Source organism: Dendrobium catenatum, unplaced genomic scaffold, assembly GCF_001605985.2.
Source record: "Dendrobium catenatum unplaced genomic scaffold, ASM160598v2 fragScaff_scaffold_107, whole genome shotgun sequence".
Lineage (NCBI taxonomy): Eukaryota > Viridiplantae > Streptophyta > Magnoliopsida > Asparagales > Orchidaceae > Dendrobium > Dendrobium catenatum.
Window position 1 is genome coordinate 357,124 of NW_021318569.1, and position 17,674 is coordinate 374,797.

Below are 17,674 nucleotides of genomic sequence, written 5' to 3' on the forward strand. Positions count from 1 at the left end.
TCTCGTGGCAGCCGGGGCAGGCATCGCGGGGTAGCGGGTAGCCGAGGCAACCGAAGCAGCCAACGCGAGGCTGGGGGGCAGCCGGGGCAAGCAACACAGGCAATGGGCAGAAGAGAGTGGAGTTTTCGGGTTCGGGTCAACCCAAACCCAAAATTTCCAGGTCGGGTCCAATATTGAGCTCTACACCAATCAATCTAAAAAAATGAAAGCTAAATAGAGAGATTTTCAAAGAAAATTGGGGTTGAAGAGAGTGAGAGTGTACTAGTAATATATTCATATAACCAGAACCATACCTCAAATTCTGCTCAATCTAATAATACAATCAAACACTCGAGTAGGAAAAGCAGTAAATATCTCAAACAGAAAAAAGAGAAACTTCACTCGTCGCATGCAATAAAGCACCATGTCGGTAATATGGCAGATTAGCACACAGCATAAATAAGATTCCATTTTTAAACAGAGAAAGGAAACAAAATTAAAAGGTGCAAAATATAAATTTTACGCAGCTCCTCGCCGAAGTCCACCGCTCCCCAACATCCTTCCTCGCAATAATTCGAGTCCAATGGCAGGCAAATTCATTTCTGCTGCAGGCAGAGTATCACTGCAAAGCAGTAAATCAAGCAAGTGAGAGTTGAAATCCATGGCATGTTTGTTACATTTACAACAAATGAGAATATATAGAAAAGGGGCAGAGATGATGTAATGAGTATTGAGCATGCACTGTAGGATAAAATTAGAGAGAACAAAGAAAGATTTGTTCAAGTAAAATAAAGAGAATTGAAGAGATGAAACAAATAGGAAATAGAAGAAAGAGGAATCAGGTTTATCCAATCCAAAATATCTGAAATTTCTTTGGTTCAAATGTTAAAAAAAAAAAATTTTGTTTCATATTTACATGCATCGTTGATTTATTTGAACACAGTTCGTCAAGGCTTTTTTATAATCCTTTTTAGCTATTTTCAAAGAAAATTAGTTCTCAAACATGTTTATCATAATTTAGTACTTATGTAAGATAGTTTTGTCTGCTTTTCAATTCATTAAAAAATATGCATTAAAGAAAAAAGCACCTCATCACCTGACGCCTTGAACCAGGGCGTTATCATAGGAATCACCTCAGTAATGTAGCCCTCCTAGACTGGCTAGCCAAAAACTTTTTACAATAAAGGCTCGAGAATATTATTTAAAAAAAATTTCTTTTTTCTTTTTTCATTTGGACTTGTTGGGACTGACAGAACCGTCATAGACAATTTATTTTGTATTCTTACTTGGTCACTCAATACCTGATCCATACCTATGCTGAGAGGCATACAGGCATTGAGATAAAAAAGAGGTATATTTTTTTCAAATAACCTGCCAACTAAAGCATTCTCCAACTTCATTAAGTTGTCATTAATAGCAACCATGTCAAGAGAAACAGACGCCATCTGCAGCCACAATTTGCGCTTTGTCTATAGGCATAATATTGATAAAACATCTCCGCTTCCAAGCATTTGGAGCAGCAGGAGTGTTTGACTGCGAAGATGGACTACTGGGATGCTGATTTGGGGCAGCATTTTGGTGGAAACTTGAGTTATGCATCATTGTGGCATTTCCACAAACACCTTTAGTGAGCTTGGCTGCATCATGATCACCATTCATGGTTGAATTCTTGGATTTTATACATCTGTTTCCTAAGCTTCCAATAGCATCCATATTCAACACTAAATTCTCTACCATTCCAGCACAATCATTCAAAGCCATATTGACGTCCACACATGGAGCGTTATTGTTTGAATTGCTGACCTGTTCGCGCAGTTCAACGGTCTGCTCCTGTGGGAAATCACGATCATCCTCCAGCTCCTGTTCGTCGGAAGCAGCATCGCTCTCTGATATGCCTTCATAACCATCGCAGCTTCGGAATCTTCCATTTCATCATTCAAATTGCAGTGATCGCAGCCATACGAGAAGGAATGGCTGATTCTGGGTGTGATTCTCGCCCAGCAGTAGCGACAGCATCCTCCTTGCCCCATAAAGCAGCCGAATTAGCTTGCACCCCCCATCTGTTCTGCCTTGTGTGAATCGTGACTCACCAAGAGCTGCAACCACTGCTTCATCAAGTTCTAGGTCGTGATCGACCAACTCGTCGCAATCCGCAGCATCAGTTATCTATATAATTTAGTCTTCAACATTATGAATTATTTTTCTCCGTTTATTCATATTGCACTACAAAAGCTTCTTACTCAACTCAGTTTTTTTTTTTTTAACTTCTACAAACCATATTTGGTATCTCCTCACTCTTTAAACACGACACATCATATCAATCTAGTTGCATTATTGATAGATATTTTACTTCAACTTTATCGTCAGAGCTTGATTTCTAATATCTTATCCTCAACAAACAACTCCGTCATCCCTATATTATAATAATTTCTCAATCTTATCACTCTTACTCTTATAATACATTTATTTTAATATTCATATTTTTATCATACTCAACTTAGCTATCAATGATTTCCTTGTTTTCCAACACTTACATTCATATACCGTAAAATCATAATTTTAGAAAAATTAAACTTCAATCATCTATGATGCTTCTGTATCTTGATAGATCTTTTACTTCAACTTTACATGCCAAAACCACCTAAGCTTGATTTCTAATATCTTATCCTCAACAAATGCCTCCCTTCATCCCTATAGTATGATAATTTCACACTCTTATCACTCTTACTCTTATCATACATTTATTTTAAAATTCACGTACTCATATTAGCTATAAATGGTTTATTTGTTGTCCAACATTTAAATCCATATAGCATAGAATCATAGTATTAGGAAACTTAAACTTCAAGTATCCATGATGCTTTCTTATTGCAAAGTCTTTCCGATTACCAAGGCACTGCATAACAACACAGTTAAACTTAAAAGTCATAGCCTCACATATTATTCTAATTCCCTTGTAATAGATCTATGACACTCGCACCTATCATAATTAGTTATCACTTTTTTTTAATAATATTTTCTTTATCATATATTTATCCCAACATTTTTTACAAAATTATAATAAAATAAAATCTTCTCAATATGAATTCGAGCTATGTTGCCCATATATAAGAATTGAACAAGAAACAAGAGTTTAATATCTCTAATAAACATCCTTTTGTTATGGGAAACTCTTTGTATCATTAATAGCTTCAACACACCTTTTAATATATCATTTCCTTCTTTTTGCACATCAAATCACTTCTCATAATACTCATCACATACCTTTTCAACAACATAAAAACGTTATAAAGTTCTAATCCATATAATCTATATTATTCCATGATTTATTGTAGCATAAAAATTGTATATGCATTAGATCTACTACGACAAAAGCCAAATTAATTCTTCAATATTGACATTTTTTTGTTAAGCAATTGTTCCACTACCCTCTTCACAAACTATGTAATTCATAAGTTTGAATATATTATATTTATTATAAATTTAATACTTCTTTGTCATAAAAGATTCATCATCCATTAGACTTATACCAACTATTTGGTGTCACATTTATGAATTCTCATATTTCATTTGTTCCTCCTGAGTATTGTTTGAGGGGTTAAACACATTCATTGCATGAACAACTTTCTCACCTCTATTTGATATGAAATATATATATATATATATATATATATATATATGTTAGCCCTGAGGTTAAGCCTTCCACCACCTATAGACTTATCTTCGAGGTCGAGCCCTAATACTAAGACTAGACATCTGTTGTTGGTCCAATCTCACAAAATCTACTCCTTTGCGAATGCCATTTTGTCTTCAAACACCAGGACTCCCGTCAACGCCCTCTTAAGAAAACACCAATCACAACTTCCTACACTGCTCCCTCAATGGCTCAATGCATTCACTAACAAGCTCGAGTAGCATCTCCCATAAGTATCACCATTTTTTCCTGCTTTTTCCTGCATTGCTCCCTCACAAGTTGAGCTCAAACTGGAGCTAGTTGTGACTCAAGCCTGACTAACTCATTTACATCCCTAGTTATGATGCATTTGTAATGTGAGCATTATAGAAAATGATTGGCAAAGGTGGGCAACGATAGTTGGTAGTGATGGGTGGCAATAGTGGGGGACACTGCGTAGTGATAGGAGGCGGGTGGGGGTAATGACACCGAAAGGCATTAGTGGGAAGTGAGGAGTGGAGGAAGGCGTTGGCGTCATCTAGCGGCAACGTGGCAACTGCAAGTGTGAAAGATGACACTATGTATTCAAAAATAACCCGAATTGGGTGATTTAGAAATATGCCAAAAAATGAACTAGGGGAAGAGTTTCAAATACCTCAAAATTTTACTTTGAATATGTTTTTTAGCTCACCAAATGCCAAAAATTTTAAACTCTTGCATTTAGAATGCACTACATCCAAAACCCTCCAAGAAAAACCACCCCTAAGTCTAGAACTTCTACTTCATAATCCCTTACTATCATTCTGTTTGCCCATCTAATTAAAGCTTTTTTCTGTCCTTTATTGTATATGTGTTAGTTACTTAAATATATTTTTAATTGCCTTATCTTAAAAATATATATTATCAAACCGCTCATCTGAGACAATCAAGCCTTAAATTTTCTTATTTTAATTTTGTAAAAAGTATTCTTAACAATCTACCACACTTAGAACCATATAACATAGTCAACATAATTGTATTTATACTAAATTATTATTTCCACTCTCTCCAAAAAAAAAATTCCCCTCTCTAATGATTCGGAATCCATAGCCAAAATTTCATCAAGAACATTTGTCAATCAACTGCTCTAGTATCTCCCAAGCCATTAAAGACTAATAAACTACTACTTTGGACCTAAAATTTTACATTTATGTTTTTTAATGAAAACTAATTCAACTTCATTTTATAATTCAAAATCCCCTTAATACTAATTTTATTTACCCATCTAATTAAAGCATTTTTCTTCCTTCATTGTATAGGTGTTAGTTACGTAAGTTTATTTTTAAATATCATATCTTAAATAGATTTCATCAAATCATTCATCTAAGACAATAAATTCTTAAATTATCTTTCTTAATTTTGCAAAAAATAATCTTCACAGTCTCATTTCTACCACATGACTTAGCGATCAACTCTTTTCCAACCCAACACTTAGAACTATATAATATAGTCAAAATAATTGTAGTTATATTAAACTATTAATTATAAGAGACCAAAATTAAATTCCCTCTATAATGATTTGGAATCTATGGACAAAATTTCATCAACAACATTTGTCAATCAACCGCTCTAGTATCTCCCAAGCCATTAAAAACTAATAAACTTCTTTGGACCCAAAATTTTACATTTAGACTTTATGAAAAGAATTCAACTTCATTTCATAATTCAAAATTCCAATAATATCAATTTTATTTACTCATCAAATTAAAAAAATTTCAGCCCTTTATTGTATATGTATTAGTTAATGCAATTTTTAATTACCATATCTTAAATAGATATCATCAAATCTTCATCTAAGACAATCAATCCTTAAACTATCTTTCTTAATTTTACAAAAAGTAATCTTAATACTCTCATTTCTACCACACAACCTAGTGATCAACTTTTTTCCAACCTTAACACTTAAAACCATATAAAATAGTCAACATAATTGTAGTTATATTAAATTATTAATTCTAAGCAACTAAAATCAAATTTCCTTTCTAATGATTTGGAATCCATAGCCAAAATTTCAGCAGAACATTTGTCAGTCAACTACTCTAGTATCTGCCAAGCCATTAGAAACTAAACCCCTCCTTTGGACCTAAAAGTTTACATTTATGCTTTTTTATAAAAACTAACTTAACTTCATTTATAATTCAAAATATACATGTATTTTCCTTTTGCGTCTAAAGAAATATCCATATTAAAACTCCCATTTGATAACCAAACAAAACAACATTTATAATATTTCATTTATGTTTTCATCTTGTTAATATAATCATATACTCTAAATTAGGGGTGTCAATATTTGACATGACATGAAAACCCGACGACCAGAAAATTTCGTGTTTGACCTGACCAAATTTCAAAATGGGTCGGGTTCGGGTTCCAGGATTCGACTCTTTTGAAAAACGGGTCTGGTTTGGGTTGACCCGACGGGTTGTTGGGTCAACACAGAAACCCATTTAAAATGAGCTGCCCACAAACCTGCCCCGGCTGCCCGAGCCCTGCCCGTGCAGCTTTGCCTGCGCGCACCCACGCGTTCTGTCGTCCAGTGTCGGGTCGGGTCAACCCGGCAACTCGACGGGTCGGGTCCGCATTTTCGACTCGTTTATATACCCGGGTTGGGTTAGGGTTGACGCGTTTGAACCCGGGTCAGTTTCGGGTTCGACCCATACCCGACCCGAAACCTGGCTTTGACACCCCTACTCTAAAATATATCTAAATCCACAAAAGTTTCTAAATACAGCAACTCATTGTAAGCATTTCATGTGTTTTTCTCCATAAGTACCTAAATCTAAAATCCAAATCATGAAGAGTTAAAATTTTGGCTTTTCTTAATGTCAGTTTTGCAAAACTTCTAAATTCCATATAATTATTGTGTGCCTCAATAATATTTATTATTTTTGTTATTCCGTAAAAGATCATTAATTTTCCTCAATAACCGCTTCATCCTTCATTCTACAAACATGTCTACTTATTATCTAATACTAGACCCTTTGAAATTCTAGATCAATCTTCCAAAATCAAGAAGTCATTATACAATATAAAATTGCAAGTATGGACATAAAAGAAATCTAGATAAGTCCAGAGTTTCCTCAAGCAATTGTTAATTTCATATGATATATCAATTTGGTCAACCCGCAACCCTCGGGTTCATTTGGTTGTTTGAAATTAGACTACTGTTCCAAGAAAGGTTAAAATTGGTGAAACATGGATCTACCTCCTAAAAAAAATGATTCATGCAGGCAGACATAAATAATTGAAATAAGGCTAATGATGATCAAAATTTACTTTTTTTTCTAATTTGGAAGCAAATAAAATTATGATGATGAGAAATTGTGAAATTTACTAAATCAATCACGCATTTACGTGCATATATACGAGCGTACATGAAATATCAAATGTATTTTAAACTTTACAAATATATATTATTTTTTTAAAATAATTTATATATCTTTTTATTCTTTATTTTGCATGATATATCATATGAAATTAACAATTTCTTATATGATACATTATAAATCATATATATAATAAATAAATTTCAATTAATCATTACTATGCATATAATTTTAATGTTTATTATAATATATTACATTATAAATTGTGTTATTTAAATGTATTTATAAAATCTGTGTGTCCATGAGAGGGGCATTATATATATAATTCCAAAAAGAAGAAAATATCACATTTACAGACTTCCAGATCTATGATGATTATAATTCGAGTGTATATTACCTGCTGCGGTTGATTTGACTGCTGTTGATAATTTCCATACCCCTGGTACGATGCATATGCATACATGTTCGGATCTTGTTGCGGTGGGGCATATCCATATGCATTATAGCCCTGAGAATATCCATAATAATTACCATTCCATTGGTTTTGCTCCTGTTGTGACTGGAAAAGACCAAAAAAATAAATCAAATTGCAAATTAAAAAAATCCAAATAAACAAATAACATTGTCAGAAGTCCCTGTTAACAAAAGACAACCTGCTTATTTGCAGGAGTTCGACCCCATGAAAGTCGAATATTCTGACCACCCAAAGGAGTTCCATTTAGCATCTGAAGGGCCTCTTCTGCATTTCCTCTGTAGAAACGCCAATCAGCAAACCGAAGTTGTAGATTTTGAAATGCTAACAAACACATCAAACCAGACCAAAAAGAAAACTCAAACCTGTTTGAAAATTGAACAAATCCACAACGTTTTCCAACAGGAATTTTCACATGAACCAATTCCCCATATGGGCTAAATACTTGCCGTAAGAGATCATCAGTAACACTTGAATCAAGACCACCAACAAATATCTGTCATAAATAACATTATAACAAGCTTCTAAGCATACGTATAACATTTTATGAAGAAATTTAGAGGCAAAAAGTACCCACAGTGGTATTATTTGGATCATTCTCAGAATCAGTTCCTGGTTGAGATTGGTAAGATGCTGCAAATATCGATTTTGGTGAAGTGCTCAAAACATTATCATAAAAATTAGTTAACAAATGTAGATTACATGTTCAAGCCACATTGGGCTCAAGAAAATGAATATTACACAAACGGTAAGCTGTGGAGAGTAATTATATATACACGTAAACAATAATGTGTTAAGTAAACGACATGAATGTGTGTGCCTACAGACATTTGCTTCTGTGATTCCATAGTTACCTATTCCAGTAAGTACTAAGTAGACAAGCTTTATGAAATTCCAGAAGTACCTATTTTTTGTTTAAAACTAATCCCCCTATATGGAAGTGCAGTCAAGCTAAAACTAAGCAAAACAAAATGCATTCAATTTTCGAAAAAAAAAAAGAATGCTAAAGGCAACATAAACCAGAAACGCTAATGGTCAAATACCTCATCAAAGCAAGGAATAATTTTACTCCCCTTGTACAATCATAAATCGCACAGCGATCACAACGAAATCAAACTTTGTAAAATAAGTTTTAAAACAAACCAGTGAAACAAAAACAATTAGAAAGAAATATTCTAACAAATTCCATATAATACTCGAATAGTTTCCCCGAAAAAATATTCTAATCTGGAAAGAAGGAAGAAATTACTTGCCAACATATGTATAAAACTATGGAGGATGCAAAGAGTTAGCCAAGCAATTCAATGAAGTGATGAATTGCAAAATAAAGAACCAGGAGTTGGTATGAGCACCACAAACAATTTTGATGGAAACCTCCATCACTACAATTCATTAGCTTTATCCCATCTAATTGCGGTCAACTTTATAAAAATTAGTTTTAATTCATTCCTATTGAGTGTTGCATGAGGTGTCTTAAACCTATTCTTTGCAAATCAATTTAAATATTTCTATGCATGCTACTTAAAGCCAATTCATTATTCTTTCTAATCCTCTAATACTAATTTCATCTAAACATCCCGTTTGTGCATTTTCTAACCACTCAAATCTATTTTCAAATACTTCATCTGCATTAGAAGTCACTCCAAAAATTTCTCTAACAAATCATTCCTTAATATATTCTTCAAGTATTTCCACAAATACATCTTATCATTCTTATTCTTTCATGCTAAAATTGGTTATTAATAACATTTTTACAATCTAACACTCAATTCAAACAAAATCATTGCAAATTTTATTTATATTCAAGGCTAAATAAAATTTTTATATTTAATACTTATGTGTCACTTAATTATTTTAACCATTAAACAATAGCATTAGAAGTTATATTCTCATTTGTATCCTATTTTTTTCTGTATAATAGATCCAATGTTGGTTAAGCCTATCAAATATATGGTTATCTCTTTATCTTTTAATAATATTAATTAACCATTAAATTGCATTAGATATACTCAAATTTTACTCCATTAATTTTAAATCCTCTATTTACTCGGCATTTTCTATAGTGTTAGTACAATTGTCATCCACAAACATGATGTAATTCTGTTGTCATCAGATCCTCTTTGGCCGATCTTGAACTACTTATAAACTACCAAAGAAACAATTATAATATAGCTTTAACAACATCAACATACTTTTCACGCAAGACTTTGTTAATCCAACCACAATTATATCCCCAATATCTCTTCAAAACTCAGTATCTTACATAGGCCTAATACTTTACTTTTTATGCATCTTCATCAAAACAAAAGCAATTTCACTTTTTTAATCAATCTATAATATGTCTTACTATTTAGTTCAAAAATCTCTTCCAATATAATATACTCTGTTAAAACTTGCATTTAATAATTTCTCAAGATATCATTTTCATATGTCCTTGATAATTTCATATCTAACCCTACTATCTTCACTCATAATGCATCTAAATTGAAACTCATCATGTGCCTTAAGTTCTTAACTATTCTATATAGCTTTATTTTTTTTCATTCCATCATATCAAGTTTATCGTATAAAACATAAAAAAATAATATTTTTCACCACATTCTTAATTCTACGAGGCTTATAATTTTCTTATAAGCATTAGCTTCAATAGTATGATCATTTGCAAGTGTCAGATTGATCAATCTCCAAGTAAAAGATTGTTGAAGGTTTATGGAATATGATCTTATTTATCGACTCACCAAATTGAAGACCCATTCCCTCTTGCAAACCAATACAACCAAGTATACGTTACATCAAAAATATGTTTTCAATGATATTCTTTTAAGCTTTCATTCATTCCTTCAATTTTGTTCTCAGCAGAAAGAAAATAAAAGTTACATGGCATTCTATATGCTAAGCTAAAGAACAAAGATATATACATAAAATAAACTAAAATAAGCAAATTGATAAAGTGACGGATTTAAAATTTAAGGAATCCCAAAGTTTCAATCGAGCAAACCCTCACCGGTGATCGTCACCAAACTTTCGACACCCAACTGCCACCACTGGACCTCTGCCAAGCGGCCACTGTCAAATTTGGAACATATGACAACTACAATTCTCGAAGCATAGTCGCCCGACTACGATCCTTAGACCACTGTCACTCGACTATGGTCTTCCAACCACTGTTGTTCGACTAAGGTCCTTCGACCTCCATTGCCAACCAACTATGGTTATCGGACCACCACTGCCTACCTATGCTCCTCCGACTATTGTCGTTTGACAACAGTTCATTCGACCCCAATCATCCGCTAATTATGATACTCAAACCATTGTTGCCTGATTTGGATCTTCCGATCACTGTCGTCCGTCGACTACAATCTTCGAATCACCATTGTCCGACAACAATCTTCCGACCACCATCGCCTAACTATAGTCTTTTTGACCTCCATCACTCATAGACTAAGATTCTCTTACCACCATCGGACGAATACAGTCCAGTAACCAATAATCTCCTCACCAGTGTAGTCTGGCTACTCCAATGCCTACCAACTTCATCTACAATCATCGATATGCCAATGTGCATCATCGCTTACATGATTGACAAGATTGATGCATGATCTTAGCATCAATCTTAACTACCAACTTCAACACTTGGATTTATGTTGGATTCCTGCCAAAGGGCTCTTCCCACTTCATAAAATATAATACGTATTTTATCAATGCATTCCCTTGAGGAGAGCTTCATTTGTAACCAGATAAAAATAAGGAACTATTTTACTTAGTTCATGCCCTGTGATTTCTCCCTTTCAAGGGTTTCCATGTAAAAACTTTGATCTCTTACCCTTTTATTAGTATGTCTGTTAGATCTCCGTATATATATATATATATATATATAATAAAATTAATAAAATAAGAATGTTATCTCAAGCAAAATGTAGGTAACTTAAAATTGAACCATATTAACGTTAAATCATGCATATACTCTAGAAACCTCAACACGTATAAAAAAAATCAAATATGCCTCAGTAAGTGTTTCTCATGGCTTCAAATGAATCTCAAAAAGGTTTCAAAACATCTTATTCAAGCACAAGACAACATAGCATAACATGGCATGACTATGTAAGGGTTGGGCACCACATGCATGAAAGGGCACATTGACTTCAAAATGTCAATTAAAGAGAGTTAAACCTTCAATGAAAAATAGGTTAAGTGATGCGTCATTACTATCACCATCACCCCAATCATCATAATAAACATAGTTAGACTCATTGGAACGAAACACTATCTTTACAAATTCTCCTTCACCATTCATTTATAGTGACTTTAGCATGTCCTGTTTAACAGGATGTATGCAAAGCTTTTCATAAATTCTATCCACAAGAACTTTGGCCTGTGACTTTTTCTTCATATTCTTTTAATTTAAATCTACTTGCTCGTCTTGTTCTATCTACTTACTCCAATCTTCTTCAATATAATGCATACACCCAATCTTTAATTCTATTATCATAATTTGCAATCTATCCTTTCTAGCTCTACAACGCAAATCTAAATGCTTTCATCTCTTCCACACTCAATCTTATTATTTGTAATCATTGCCAAATACCTGGATTCACAAAATATGGATCATCCTTAAATTCCTGCACTTCATTGTCTTTGATTGAAAGAACATTGCTACTTAACCAAAAGGAAAAAAAATTCGCACCAAGCCAACTCAAAATATAACTCATATCTAATGAGAAATGAAATCAAAGGAGAAACACCATTTGATAAGGAAATAATATCAAAGGTTGTATCTATCCACAATTATAAACTTTTTTTAGCGAAGAACAAAAATAACTTAAGGAATAAATCCACCGGAAGCCATTAACATTGACTTTTGTTTGGAATAAAAAGTAGACCTGAAAAGCTAAAAAAAAGGAAATTTTAGTTGGTAGACATCTCTACTGATGTAAAGAACTAAATTAAGTAAATCAAGCTAAAACTTCTTACTAAGTCAAATTGGAGAAGAAAATAGATAATCTTCGCTCTTTTGTCAAATTATCACATAATCAATGACACTGACCTAATTGAGGCTCGAACTAAAGGAGAAGAGCTTCTCAGAAGTCAGTTCCAGGCCTAAACAATCATTGGCCTCAAGTTGCCCTGCTTTGAAAGAATATGAATCTTATAAGATTTATTTACTTAGAATCACGTGTGAATGTAACCTGCTTCACAAAGGAATCTAGCAGGAAGCGAATTACTATTGAAGCAATACCGTTTTCGTTGAATTTATAACATTTAAACATAGTAGGCTGGCATAGCAACACAAAACACAAATTTCTTGCAAAATACTTCCAAAAAAAAATCCTCATTAAATAAGGTCAAAGTAAAAATATAACAAGTCATTTTGCATCAAAAGGAAGCATACCTTTTGTAGGATTTTGCTGCTGAATACCTGCATTATTCTTGTTAGATGCAGCACCAATCCTCATGGGCCTTGAAGAACAAAAAGCTCCGTTCATTTCAGTCATAGCATGAGTCTGCTCATTTAAATCTCCGAACTTAACAAAACCGTAACCTTTCGAACGTCCAGTTGCTCTATCTGTGACAACTTTGGCCCCCTTAACAGAGGGATAGCGAGTTTTGAATGTTTCTTGTAAGAGGTAATCCGTAACATCTGAAGCTAAGTCACCAACAAATATCGTATAATCAGAACCATCGTCCCCTCGTCTCTCACCTGTCCCCAATGAGGCCCAATTTAATCTGAAGGGCTGCTCAGTGTTAGGCATCATCTGACCATTATATGTCTGAAGAACTTGTTGTGCCATTGAACGAGATGCAAACTCAATAAAACCATAACCCTCTGATTGTTGGGTGTGCTTATTACGAATTATTTTCACAGATAAAACCTGTGAAACATTTATTACAAGTTATGCTGAGACTGACATAAAAACAAATTGCAAGAAATTTGTTAACAAAAATAGTGCACTGAAAAATGGACTATATTCCACTTCAATGATAAATAAGACCAATACCAAAGAAATATGAGACAATCGTCAATATCGTCATTCAACTTTGACAGAAAATTTAAAGGACAGCCAGAAACAAAAGAAAATAGCATATGAAAAATAGATGATGCTTCATAAAGAGCCTTAGAGTCCACAATTGGGAATGAAAAGATTCAAACTCATAATTTGGTTCGATTTATACAACTCATGAAGCAGTTGTAACAAATAACAGTGGGATTGACTTCATATCATGCATAACAATGTGTTATTCAATATTATTCACAAATGTAAAAATGATTTTATTTCCCAACATAACAAGTTAGAGCAAAGTATCCATATAAATGCAATTATAACCTTTTAGAAAAGAGTGTTTCAAAAATTTCAAGCCTTTAAAGACAAAGAGGCAAATGATCAAGATATAATCAGTAATACTTTTATCCAGTTTGGAATCACTTCCCTTCAATGATCCCACACAAAAATTTTATGCTATTCAATATTACTGCTAGCAAAGTGAGAGAGCGAAGACTGCAATTTCACTCCACAAATAGGTCGAACAAGTATATCCATTCAATATACCAAATAAAAGACGCACAATATTAAATAACCATTATGAATAACTATGTTTTCATAAATACAAGCATGTGCGGTTAAATGTCATATTTGCATTCATTTTCCATGCGTATCAATAGAGAAATGTATTTTAGTGGAAGGTATAAATTAAGCTGCAGCATTAAAAGTAACGATGAAATAAAATGTGGCATATCCCCTAAACATTGATCACAACTCAATAAACATTCTAGTACTGTTATATCCATGTTTTTTTAAATGGATGGAACTTGGAAGTAGTGCCAAAGAATATTTTTAGTAGAATATAAATACAGGATGGTACAATGGATATTATAGTAGATTGAAAAAAACTAATTACAGTTGCATTAAGTGATCCTAAGAATTCATTAGATTGCATAACCCGATACCAAAAAGCTAAACTTGAAGAGAAAATATGAGTAGGTTCTCAAAGGATTCAATAACAGGAATCTGTTGTATAATACTTAAATATAAATCACATAGTCTTAATGGCTTGAATAGAATGCAACGAATAACGCAAAATAGGCGCACTCCAGAATTACTCATCACTCTTCTCAAACAAAATAAAAATATTAATATTACCAAATTTCATTCATTTATTACTAACATAAAATACAACAATAACAACACCAAGCCTTTATCCCACAACGTGGGATCGGCGATATGAATTCTTTTTCTCCATTGTGTCCTGTTAAGAGTCAATTATAATGAGTTAGCAAAAAATGTCAAGAACAAGTAACATGGTGAATGTTTTAAGTAAAATGATTTGTTGAACCTCTAAAAAAAGTGTATCATAACACATGCAGACCACCCAAGCACAATAATTTTATGCGCTGACAAGAGAATATCTTTGAGAGAAATCTTTTGGTAAAAGAGTGTTCTATAAACTGCAATATAACAAGAATTACAAAAGAAATATGATACAATAACAGAAAAAAAGGACAAGGCTGACATCAATATGTAAGAGGAATGGACAATCTTTATCCATAAGTTGTGATATTGAGGTTTAATAAAACTTAAGCACTACAATAACCAATCGTGCTAAAGAGAATGAGAAGTTCACTCTCCAATGAAGAGTTGAAATGCCTCGAAACTCTTCAAGTAAAAGCATAGAAACAAAAAAAATGAAGCAGCACATGTGTGAGCATAAACAATGTTCAAATCTGACGCAAATGAAAATAAGCCTTTTCCTGGCAACACCAATGACCAATTTACCAGTAACACAAAGCAAACAAGGCTGCTAGGCAGACTGTTGGTTATTAAGAAAGCAGCCCCATAAAGCGTCTTGAATTGTATCGACCAAAATGGTCCCAATCCTATAGAATGCGGAAATAAGGTTCAGCCGATATTACTTTGCAGTGATATTTGACAACATCCATGCAAAAACTAAAGAGCGGCCGATTAAAAGCATTCATAGCAGATAGCAAAAAAGCAGCAATCATAATAACAAAAGCTAATAATAATAATAATTCATGATATTGAAAAAAAAAAAAAACATGGTGAAGAAAGGCTATCTACCTCTCCGGTCTGAGCAAAACAATTGTAGATATAGTTCTCATCCATCCAATACTGCAAATCCCCTACCCAAAGTGTCCGAATCTCATCAGAAGACCCCTGAGACGGCTGCTGCTGCTGCATCTGTCCTGTAGTCATCCCGCCGGTCTGTGGCGCGTAATGCGACATGTGCTGCGGAGGGAGCTGATGCTGCTGTGGCGCCGGCACCTGCACCGGTGGAGGGATCTGCGACGGCTGCTGATTCCACATTGTCGGAGGCTGGGCCTGTGGATACTGCGCGTGAAGAGCATGAGGAGCCTGCTGCATCATCGCCCACTGCTGTTGCGGCACAGGAATCGCCGAATTCTGCATGTGTTGCTGATTCATCGGCTGTGGCTGCATCATCCTGGGAACGTAGGAGAAGGATAAAACCCTAAACCAAGCAAAAGGCAAGCCTGAAAAATCCTCCGGAGAATACAAAATCTAACCCTAGTAAGATAAGGAGAAGGAGCAGGAAAGGGTTCGGCGAGAGAAGAAACCCTAGCCACCAGGAAGGGCACGGGACCGTGAGGAGGGAGGGTTTTGGAGGCAAGGGAGATATTTACAGGGAGAGATGTAGATGACAACTGGAAGAATCAACGGTGGCAGATGACAGTCTATGGTCAACAAAATTCGGATACGGTTTGCTGTCGGGCCTGCTTGACCGGTAGGATCGAATATGTGGTTTGTGGTTTCGTTTGGCGGGTCGGGTATGGCTGAGGTCAACCGGATAAGGTATGCTTGAAACCAGGTCCAAATTTTGAGACGAACTTTCAAAATTAAAGTTAATTTATTTTAATTGTAGAATTACTCTCAGAAGATATATATATATATTTAAATATAATTAGGTGTGGTAAACGGGTTGGCGGGTTGACCCGGCAACCCACCGGGTCAACCCGGACCCGACCCGTTTTTTAAACGCGTCAATTTCTGGAACCCGAACCCGACCCGTTTTGAAATCGGGTCGGGTCCAACCCGGATTTTCCGGGTCGGATTTTCGTGTCGTGTCAAATATTGACACCCCTAAAGTTTTCTTTATGCCATGAAAAACCCAAATGCTAACATTGTATCATAGCACTAACTCAAATAGAAACCCACTAATAAATGCTAGGAATGTTAGATATTTTGATGGGGTATATAGAGCATTGGTCTTCAAATAATTAATTCATTCTAAAAAATCTTGACCTCCTTTCTTTTGGAAAACATGATACATTGCTCGTCTATTTTGGATATTGGTAGTTCTTAAGTCTACTAAGAACAATATATAGCACTTATCTAGATATATAAATTGTTAGATTCTTCTTTTCAACCTTGGTCATTGTAGGTCCTTTGGTAACTATTGTGTATCGTTGTTGAGTGTTTGTCACTACTAGAAGACTCAATAAGTTTGTTATTATTATTGCTCTCAAACCCAAAACCTCACATATTAGCAACATTAATAACTTTAGATCTATATTATTATGCAACAGTTTTTACAATTTTATTGCCAAATTCTGGTTGATCCCAATTTGCTTTCATCAATTATAGACAAATATTTAATAATACCATGTTTGCTAATGAGATCCGAAGAAACTTCAATAATGCTAATAAAAAATCTCTTTCATGCTAAGTTTGCTTTAACAATTCATTTGATCATGTTAATTGAGAAGTCATCCAATACATGCTACTATCTTAACATAAATGCTAAATAAAAAGGAACTTTTGTTTCTTTAATGGCTTAGGACATGTATGTTACCTAGCTGACTTTTTTTTTTTTTGATTATGAATACTTTCTATCATATGGTTGACAAATGAAAACTTAATATTGAAAGAATTTCTTCAGCATTACTATAGATCATCAACACTTGTCACATATGTTACATGTTGGCTAGTTTTTTTTTTTAATTTTTTCAACCTAATTTTAATTAGTTGTATTATTATTTGAATTTTTTTTGGATTATCTAGATTGTAAATTAATGCTCAATACTGTTCAATCTCATTCTTTAAAAGCATTATACTCTTTTATTCTTAATTATATGCATGGATTTAATTTATGCCCCTTACTTTTCATTTATCTTGGTATGCTTATCATTAGCATAAAGTTTCTTTACATAAATTT

General features: G+C 33.9%; 1 protein-coding gene across 1 annotated transcript; it reads right to left on the reverse strand.

The window, feature by feature from the left end:
• Nucleotides 1-251: 251 nt before the first annotated feature.
• LOC110096317 (polyadenylate-binding protein RBP45) lies at nucleotides 252-16,118 on the reverse strand. The gene is made up of 7 exons (XM_020822196.2): nucleotides 15,562-16,118; nucleotides 12,879-13,359; nucleotides 8,067-8,122; nucleotides 7,855-7,985; nucleotides 7,671-7,767; nucleotides 7,415-7,576; nucleotides 252-601 (listed from the first exon to the last, which is right to left on the reverse strand). The coding sequence occupies exons 1-7, from the start codon at nucleotides 15,940-15,942 to the stop codon at nucleotides 599-601; spliced, it is 1,311 nt and encodes a 436-aa protein (XP_020677855.1). The 5' UTR covers nucleotides 15,943-16,118; the 3' UTR covers nucleotides 252-598.
• Nucleotides 16,119-17,674: the final 1,556 nt, after the last annotated feature.

Bases quoted from the DNA above. Each gene is read 5' to 3' on its own strand.
- LOC110096317 (XM_020822196.2), bottom strand. From the start codon at position 15,942: ATGATGCAGCCACAGCCGATGAATCAGCAACACATGCAGAATTCGGCG. The intron at 13,360-15,561 runs GTAGATAGCCTT...AATGTTTCACAG, and splicing joins GTTTTGCTCAGACCGGAGAG to GTTTTATCTGTGAAAATAAT. The intron at 7,768-7,854 runs GTTTGAGTTTTC...GCGTTTCTACAG, and splicing joins TTTGTTCAATTTTCAAACAG to AGGAAATGCAGAAGAGGCCC.